The 10625-nt window shown below is 45.7% G+C and overlaps 1 protein-coding gene across 1 annotated transcript in view; it reads left to right on the top strand.

Moving 5' to 3' along the window:
* Positions 1 to 2301: 2301 nt before the first annotated feature.
* Positions 2302 to 10625, top strand: part of LOC124124860 (V-set and immunoglobulin domain-containing protein 10-like 2) — a 50624-nt gene continuing 42300 nt past the window's right edge. The window contains exon 1 of the mRNA XM_048380956.1: positions 2302 to 2475. Coding sequence (XP_048236913.1) covers positions 2415 to 2475 — 61 coding nt within the window. The 5' untranslated portion in view covers positions 2302 to 2414. The remainder of the gene's footprint in view (positions 2476 to 10625) is intronic.

Here is a 10625-nt window from a genome sequence, read left to right as displayed (position 1 = left end):
CCGTGTGGGGAAATGTCCGTGTGGGGAAATGTCCATGTGGGGAAATCTCCATGTGGGGAAATGTCCGTGTGGGGAAATGTCCGTGTTGGGAAATGTCCATGTGGGGAAATATCCATGTGGGGAAATGTCCGTGTGGGGAAATGTCCATGTGGGGAAATGTCCATGTGGGGAAATGCCCATGTGGGGAAATGTCCATGTGGGGAAATGTCCATGTGGGGAAGTGTACATGCGGGGAAATGTCCATGCGGGGAAATGTCCATGTGGGGAAATGTCCATGCAGGGAAATGTCCATGCGGGGAAATGTCCATGTGGGGAAGTGTACATGCGGGGAAATGTCCATGCGGGGAAATGTCCATGTGGGGAAATGTCCATGTGGGGAAATGTCCATGCGGGGAAATGTCCATGTGGGGAAGTGTCCGTGTGGGGAAATGTTCATGTGGGGAAATGTCCATCTGGGGAAACGTCCATGTGGGGAAAACCCCATCGTCACCAATTACAGTGAAATACTGAAAACGCCACAGTAATGACCACATTCGCAATGCGTCTTGGCGCATTGTGGCTGTTTGAGGAACTACCACACTTACCACGTGATTGTTCTGCTAGTACTTTGTGGAAAGGGGAGCATGGCTTTATGTCGAATTTTGTCATTGATGCAAGTCAGGTGTCTGTTGTCTCAACGTCATTGATACAAAGCATGCATGCAAATCGGAAACGAATCTTTGTGTGCATGACTGGAGTTGAATTGAGAGGCAGGAGCTTCAGGATGATCACGGCTTCCTGATCAGAAGCCTTTGTCAAAAATTTCAAAGAACAATACAGTATAGGGTCTATACCGAAACCTCGCTTTTTACAGTATTAAAGAAGTTGTTATCCATAACATTGTGTCTACCTTGTCATCCGTCAACTTCTAAGTAGTGCCTATTGATCCTCTACTGTTAACCCTCCACCTACTATATATATTCTGTACTAAGTCCCTCATTCAGTCTTGCTGGACAACGGTATAAGGATCTATACCAAAACGTCGCTTTTTACAGAATTAAAGAAGTTGTTATCGATAAAATTGTGTCTACCTTGTCATCCGTCAGCTTCTAAGTAATGCCTATCAAACAATTTAAGAATACAGTGATTACAATCGAGGAATCATTCTTCTCGTGTATTTGAGGAAAACAAAGAGCCAATGATAATCATGGTTTGGAAATGGTCGTTCCATGTTAAAAAGGACTTAGAAGCGAATTCATTGTTGGGATACAACAGAACTAAGTCTGCAAAAAATCACCTTGCCACGGGAAAAGCCGCTTTTAGTAATATTCCAGCAATATCACGGCTGGGGACATCAGAAATGGGCTTCACACATTTTATCCATGTCGGGAATCGAACCCGGGTCCTCGGCGTGACGAGCGAACGCGTAACCACTGGGCTACCCGACCGCCCGTAAAGAGGAAGTCAAGAGTTTGTGTACGCCCCAGGCACGAACGATAAAGGGAGAGAATTTGCCGGGAGGTAACTCGTGTATGACAAAAAGTTCCGTCAAAGTGTTATGTTCACTGAAATGAAAATATCACTTTTCTCAATTTCCGAATACTTTCACAATGAAGTATATATTAAATTCCAAACCTTGACGGTGAGTTGGGCTAAACGACGCTTATGGTAGCATGGCGTGGCCAGAATCAATGGAAGTAAAAGATGTTCAACACTTTAATGAAAACCACAAGCAGAGAAAACCCGTGAAGATCCGGGGTGGAAAAGGTCTTCAGCGACCCATGCTTGCCGTAAAAGGCGACTATGCTTGTAGTAAGAGGCGACTTACGGGATCCGGTGGTCAGGCTCGCTGATTTGGTTGATGCATGTCATTGCGTCCCAAATGCGTGGATGCTCATTATTTCAATCACTGGATGGTTCTGTCCAGACTCGATTATTTACAGACCGCCGTCATATAGCTGGAATATTCTGAGTACGGCGATAAACAACACAGAAATAAAGAAATAAACACGCAGAAGTATGATGATCATAAACAATAATTTTATTCAGAGAGAATTCGGGATTTGAACACGGATCATAGGATTCGGGTAAGCAAAAGGGACGCAACCCTGCTTAACATATGGCGGCACCTTAGATGGCGGGGTCAAAAACGCATAACGGAAAAACAGAACCTTCAAATTGTACCGCATGTCTAAATGTTGCACTAGCGTTGTCGATTTTTGACAAAAAGTACTCTGTACCAAAAACACGAGAACGCGAGATTGTGGCAAAATATCGCGATATCGCAATCTCGTGAGATCGCATTCTTGCACCTTGGGCATATAAATCTCGTTTCGAAAGGTCGAGATCGCGAGAATGTCCCTTACAGTATTCAATATCATGTGATAGGCTTTGTGCCTTACTTCCTGCTTGTACTGCGCCGTGTAAACGACAAGATGGCCCCAACCGACGAGGTCCTGGCGTTGTGCCTGCTTGGATTACTGACGGCTTCATCAGGTAAATGTTTTTTTTGTTTTTTTGTTTTTTGTTATCTTAATCAATCTAATTGTGTTGCTCATTGACGTATAATGCAGCAATCGTGGATGCCTACATCATCGTTTACAACACAGCAACAGTCTTAATCCGCATCATAATGATCCATTGATTTCCTTGTCATTGCATTGTTTTACCTGTTGCTTCTGATGCTCCGTCGGTTAAACGAATGATTGCTGACCACACGTTACAGTAACACGTTGGGCGTGGGTATTTGTAACTGTAGAATAAGGTTCACATTTTTTGTCACCTTTAACTAGAGTTGTGTTACATTGTATAGAGCACAATATGTTAGTCTTCCCACACACGGGGACACGGGTGGCCCGGTCGTCTAAGGCGCCGTGATTCGCTGGGCAGAGAAGCGCCAGAAACCGATGATTGTGGCTTCTCACACCCTCCATTGTAGGACATTTCCCCACATGGACATTTCCCCACATGGACATTTCCCTAACGGGACACTTCCCCACATGGACATTTCCTAACGGGACATTTCCCCACATCGACATTTCCCCGCATGGACATTTCCCTGCATGGACACTTCCCCACATGGACATTTCCTAACGGGACATTTCCCCACATCGACATTTCCCCACATGGACATTTCCCTGCATGGACACTTCCCCACATGGACATTTCCCTAACGGGACATTTCCGCGCATGGACACTTCCCCACATGGACATTTCCCCACATGGACATTTCCCTAACGGGACATTTCCACACATGGACATTTCCCCACATGGACACTTCCCCACATGGACATTTCCCCACATGGACATTTCCCCACATGGACATTTCCAACATGGACACTTCCCCACATGGACATTTCCCCGTATGGACATTTCCCCACATGGACATTTCCCTAACGGGACATTTCCCCTAACGGGACATTTCCCCGCATGGACATTTCCCCACATGGACATTTCTCCACATGGACACTTCCCCACATGGACACTTCCCCACATGGACATTTCCCCACATGGACATTTCCCTGACGGGACACTTCCCCACATGGACATTTCCCTAACGGGACATTTCCCCACATCGACATTTCCCCACATGGACATTTCCCCACATTGACATTTCCCCACATGGACATTTCCCCACATGGACATTTCCCCATACGGACATTTCCCTAACGGGAAAATTACCCACACAGACCTGCTGTTCCCCCACATACACCACACACACACACACACACATCACGCACGCACGCACACACTCACGCACGAACGCACGCACGCACACAAGCACGCACACACACAAAGCACATATCCACCAAGACATCCCACCACCCTTACATATCACACATCACACACAGCACAAATCCACCCTCAACACCCCAACAACCTTGCATCTCACACTAAACACACATCACACACAGCACAAATACACCCCAAACACCCCACCACCCTTACATCTCACCCTAAACACACATCAGACACAGCACAAATCCCCCCTCAACACCCCACCACCCTTGCATCTCACCCTAAACACACATCAGACACAGCACAAATCCCCCCTCAACACCCCAACAACCTTGCATCTTACACTAAACACACATCACACACAGCACAAATCCTCCCTCAACACCCAAACCAACCTTACATCTCACCCTAAACACACATCACACACAGCACATATCCACCCTCAACACCCCACCAACCTTACATCTCACCCTAAACACACATCACACACAGCACATATCCACCCTCAACACCCCACCAACCTTACATCTCACCCTGAACTCACATCACATACAATCCAAGACTGATATGCACGCAAAGTGTGTGATTTATCTAGAACGTTATCCTGATATGCGCGAAGTCAGATAACGAAAGACTACAGGTGCAGTTTAAGACGACTTGACATTTCGGGATGACTTTCAATATGGGTGCATTTGATTGCACAGCGATAATAAATGTTACACTGTTTGCACAGTGACACACATTTACGTCACTTAGGCGTCGGACCGCCTCCGTGGTCTAGTGGTGGAGCGTCCGCCCGGAGAGCAGAAGGTCCGTGGATCGATCCCCGGCCGCGTCATACACAAAAAACGTTACAAGATTGTACTTGTTGTTACCCTGTCTAGCGCTCGGCATTAAAGGGCTAAAACAAGGACTGGTCAGCTCGGAGTCAGTATACTGTGTCTGAGTTGAGTATTCATGTTAAACTGCGGCATGTTATCTCAGTGAGCTAGCACTACAAATCGGCATCAGTCCGGACTAGTACAAGCAGCCACAAACACATATACACGTGCATGCAGGTCGCTATATGAGTGCAATAATCTTGGACGCGACGTTAAACCTAATTTCACCTCACCTCACCTCACTTAGGCGTCTCGCACACTGCATTTAGTGAATATATTTTTATTTTTAAACATAACCTTCTATCTGATACTTGGGCAGAGGAAAATATTAAAGGAGATTAAATTTGTAATAGCATTAGGCCATATTTCACCATACATCTTGCTTGTCTGAATATGAGTGAGTGAGTGAGTATGGTTTCACGCCGCCTTTAGCAATATTCCAGCGATATCACTGCAGGGGACACCAGAAATGGGCTTCACACATTTTACCCATGTTGGGAATCGAACCCGGGTCTTCGGCGCGACGAGCGAACCCTTTAACCACAAGGCTACCCCACCACCCCTTTTGCGACCTGCATATAGATACACTTGACAGTCTGTTTGCCTGGTGCTTTCAAATACTACTTCTGCTTTTGTAGCACAAACACATTGTTTTCCACATACAAACATGTAGGATGTATGATCTACGACAGCCTGGTATTCAAGCTGGTGTTATACAGATCTGGACGTGCCGCTCGGAGAGAACGTCAAGAGTTTGAGCCGTAGCTTCTCCCACGCCAAGTATAATATATCATGTCTGACAATTCCCCTGTGCACATCAAACGACAATACCAGAGAATAACCATACTCGGTCATCCGACAAAACAGATTCAAACTGGCGTTAAAGTCAACATAGTCAACATATGACTGGATCATTGCAAATGACACCTGGTGATCGGGAAATGACACCTGGTGTTTGCGAAATGACACCTGGTGATCGCGAAATGACACCTGGTGTTAGTGAATGACACCTGGTGATCGCGAAATGACACCTTGTGATCGCGAAATGACACCCGGTGTTTGCGAAATGACACCTGGTGATCGCGAAATGACACCTGATGTTAGTGAATGACACCCGGTGTTTGCGAAATGACACCTGGTGATCGCGAAATGACACCCGGTGTTTGCGAAATGACACCTGGTGTTAGTGAATGACACCCGGTGATCGCGAAATGACACCTGGTGATCGCGAAATGACACCCAATGTTCACGAAATGACACCTGGTGTTTGCGAAAGGACACCCGATGTTCACGAAATGACACCTGGTGATCGCGCAAATGACACCTGGTGATCGCGAAATGACACCTGGTGATCCCGAAATGACACCTCGTGATCCCGAAATGACACCTGGTGTTTGCGAAATGACACCTGGTGATCCCGAAATGACACCTGGTGTTTGCGAAATGACACCTGGTGATCGCGAAATGACAACTGGTGATCCCGAAATGACACCTGTTTAAAATGGATAACTCTTTAATGTTTTGATTCTGGAGAAAGTAGTTCCGACACCTTGTTTATATCAGTCACTAGTGACTGATATAACTTTTTTATATCAGTCACTAGTGACTGATAACTTGATTTATCGTCACTGATAAATTCCAGTATTTCATTCATATGTATATAATAAATATAATTTTTCGGTTCCTCATTCTTTGAAAGGGTATTTATAAATGGTTGGTTCCAATAACGATCAACTGAAGTGGGGTGGCACCCTTTTTTTCATGACGTCACAGAAGATATTGTACGCCTTTATCCGTATACAGAGAGAGTTATTGCAGGGACCACGATGTACTATTAGGTGTAGTGTAATGGGGTTGCCGTCCAAGATTATTGCACTTATATAGTGACGTGCATGTACGTGTGTGTGTGTGTGTGTGTGTGTACCTGCTTGTACTAGTACGGACCAATGCCGATTCTATAGCGCCAGCTCACTGAGATACCATGCCGAACTTTGACACGAATACCCCACTCAGACACAGTATACTGACTCCAAGCCAACCGGTCCTTGTTTTAGCCCCTTAATGCCGAGCGCCAGACAAGTACCATCTTTTAACGTCTTTTGGTATGACGCGGCCGGGAATCAAACCCCGGGCCTTCCGCTCTCTGGGCGGACGCTCTACCACTAGACCACCAGGTGGTCAAATATACCATGAAATCCCAGTGTCAATGTATTTAAAAACAAGTGTCAGTGACATGGATGTTTTCAACAACTCAAAGTTTTTTTCTTGAGTTTTTTGCAATCTCAGAAAAGAACCAAATTCAATTGAGCCGAATCATTATTTTTCAAAGTTGTACACAACTATCCCACGCGATAAACTTGAATAGAATCTTCGCTCTCATCTGTGGGGTAGTTACCACAAAACGTGGTTACCATAGATACTATCTGAAGTTCCTGAGTAATCTACGTTTGAAAAGGAGGATATTGAAGCCCATTTCTGGTGTCCCCCGCCGTGATATTGCTGGAATATTGCTAAAAGCGGCGTAAAACCATACTCACTCACTCACTCTTCCAACTACGCTAGAAGAGAAGTGAAACCGCAACATGGGTTTTATATTTAGATCTATGCAGGTTTCAGAGTGACAAAAATATACCCACGGGATTGTGTGATATGAGGGGTGACTTTCCTTTGATGGCTTTTACAAGTACAACGTTCTATCTACGAATATTCGAAAGAAATGCATAAGAGTGAGTGAGTGAGTTTAGTTTTACACGGCTTTTAGCAATATTCCAGCAATATCACCGCGGGGGACACCAGAACTTGGCTTCACACATTGTACCCATGTCGGGAATCGAACCCGGGTCTTCTGCGTGACGAGCAAACGCTTTAACCACTAGGCTACCCGACCGCCCCAAATGCATAAGACTCGTGCTCAATAGCTGTTTGATTCAATGTTACAGGTTGGTTGGTTTGTTGTTTAACGCCGCACTCAGCAATATTTCAGCTACATGACGGCGGTCTGTAAATAATCGAGTCTGGACCAGACAATCCAGTGAGTGATATCATGAGCATCGATCCACGCAATTTGGATCAATGACATGCATCAACCAAATCAGCGAGCCTGACCACCCGATCCCGTTAGTCGCCTCTCACGGCAAGCATGGGTTGCTGAAGGCCTATTCTACCCCAGAATCTTCACGGGTCCAATGTTACAGGACTCAAGGCTTAAGTACAACTTTCTACAGGTATACTGATAGGAAGTTGGATGCCATTTTTAGATCTGACGCGCCAGTGACCATAACAACTCCCATTTTCTGGCGTACGATATTAACACAAAGTTTGACATTGTGTTTATATGCGGTTTCAAATACGTGTTATACTGCAAACCATTTCAATACTTTTATTTAACATGTCATTATCTAAATACCTAACTGGTTCAATATGTTTACAAGTGCACCGAAATTCTATGCCCTTTGTCTGTTTAATATTTCCGGAAACATCGGCGTATCCTCTATCTACTCCATTGCATTTGATAACACAAACACAATGTCATGAGGAAGTTCGCTTCTAGTAATTGTGCCCTCTATATTGTGTTTCTTTAACAAAGAAGACTTTCCTTATAATTTATCACGTGTTGTGTCAGCTAACAGGAAACTTGTTCTGTTTTGGTATTGTGTATCTCGTATCAAAGGATTTATTGCCGTTGTGTATTGGTTGAGCAATCGATATTGCTTTAAAGTATTACAGAGTTACCAGTTTCTTATCATCTGGAATTCGAATACGCGTACAAATCGAAACATGTGTTTACATTTATTTATATGTATATATAGTAATAGCAATAAAATTAATAGATTAAAAAAATAAAATCACGAATCTAACCCAAACAAACCAGTGATTGACATCATGAGCATCCGAGGACAAATCTAGATTACTGGGGACCTATTACGTCCGGTGGACACATGGTAAGTACACGCTGTGATGAGATGGAAATGCCAATTCAAAACTTTCTATCGCTTAAAAAGGATGAATGCACAATAGAATGGGGTCAAATGTAACCGATGTCATATTTGGGATAACCCTTTTAGCAAATTCAGCGACCTTACCCACTCGACCACCGAGGCTTCAACAAAAGTGGAAGCGGGATAAGTGGAAGCGGGATACGTGGAAGCCCCGATAAGTGGAAGCCCGATAAGTGGAAGCCCGATAAGTGGAAGCCCGATAAGTGGAAGCCCGATAATTGGAAGCCGGATAAGTGGAAGCCCGATAAGTGGAAGCCCGATAAGTGGAAGCCCTGATAAGTGGAAGCGGGATAAGTGGAAGCGGGATAAGTGGAAGCCCGATAAGTGGAAGCGGGATAAGTGGAAGCCCCGATAAGTGGAAGCGGGATAAGTGGAAGCGGGATAAGTGGAAGCGGGATAAGTGGAAGCGGGATAAGTGGAAGCCCCGATAAGTGGAAGCCCCGATAAGTGGAAGCCCGATAAGTGGAAGCGGGATAAGTGGAAGCGGGATAAGTGGAAGCCCGATAAGTGGAAGCCCCGATAAGTGGAAGCCCAATAAGTGGAAGAGGGATAAGTGGAAGCGGGATAAGTGGAAGCGGGATAAGTGGAAGCGGGATAAGTGGAAGCCCCGATAAGTGGAAGCCCGATAAGTAGAAGCCCGATAGGTGAAAGCCCGATAAGTGGAAGCGGGATAAGTGGAAGCGGGATACGTGGAAGCCCCGATAAGTGGAAGCCCGATAAGTGGAAGCCCGATAAGTGGAAGCCCGATAAGTGGAAGCCCCGATAAGTGGAAGCGGGATAAGTGGAAGCGGGATAAGTGGAAGCGGGATAAGTGGAAGCGGGATAAGTGGAAGCCCCGATAAGTGGAAGCGGGATAAGTGGAAGCGGGATAAGTGGAAGCCCGATAAGTGGAAGCGGGATAAGTGGAAGCCCCGATAAGTGGAAGCGGGATAAGTGGAAGCCCCGATAAGTGGAAGCGGGATAAGTGGAAGCGGGATAAGTGGAAGCCCCGATAAGTGGAAGCCCCGATAAGTGAAAGCCCGATAAGTGGAAGCGGGATAAGTGGAAGCGGGATAAGTGGAAGCCCCGATAAGTGGAAGCCCGATAAGTGGAAGCCCGATAAGTGGAAGCGGGATAAGTGGAAGCCCGATAAGTGGAAGCGGGATAAGTGGAAGCCCGATAAGTGGAAGCGGGATAAGTGGAAGCCCCGATAAGTGGAAGCCCGATAAGTGGAAGCCCGATAAGTGGAAGCGGGATAAGTGGAAGCCCGATAAGTGGAAGCCCGATAAGTGGAAGCCCCGATAAGTGGAAGCCCAATAAGTGGAAGCCCCGATAAGTGGAAGCCCGATAAGTGGAAGCGGGAAAAGTGGAAGGGGGATAAGTAGAAGCCCGATAAGTGGAAGCCCGATAAGTAGAAGCCCGATAAGTGAAAGCCCGATAAGTGGAAGCGGGATAAGTGGAAGCCCGATAAGTGGAAGCCCGATAAGTGGAAGCCCCGATAAGTGGAAGCCCAATAAGTGGAAGCCCGATAAGTGGAAGCCCGATAAGTGGAAGCGGGAAAAGTGGAAGGGGGATAAGTGGAAGCCCCGATAAGTGGAAGCCCGATAAGTGGAAGCCCGATAAGTGGAAGCGGGAAAAGTGGAAGGGGGATAAGTGGAAGCCCCGATAAGTGGAAGCCCGATAAGTGGAAGCCCGATAAGTGGAAGCGGGATAAGTGGAAGCCCCGATAAGTGGAAGCCTGATAAGTGGAAACCCGATAAGTGGAATTCTTCACTTAAACAGCTTGGAGAGGTTTACGCTTGCAAAAGTTCAAATTACTTTTTGGTTTCAAATGACGATGAAAATACTGTTTGATAATAATATAATAATTGCGAATTCGATCACACAAAGCAACAGTTACTGACAACAGATTTAACATATAACGCAAGTGTAGTATTTCCATTTTGTCCGGGCTGATATAAAAAGCGACATAGTAATAATGTTCACTTTACCAGGTCGCTTTTTATATCAGCCCGGACAAAATGGAAATACTACACTTGCGTTATCTGTA

This window comes from Haliotis rufescens, unplaced genomic scaffold (genome assembly GCF_023055435.1).
Source record: "Haliotis rufescens isolate VD_foot unplaced genomic scaffold, xgHalRufe1.0.p SCAF_34, whole genome shotgun sequence".
NCBI classification, from domain to species: Eukaryota; Metazoa; Mollusca; class Gastropoda; order Lepetellida; family Haliotidae; genus Haliotis; species Haliotis rufescens.
This window is presented reverse-complemented; position numbering and strand designations above follow the sequence as displayed.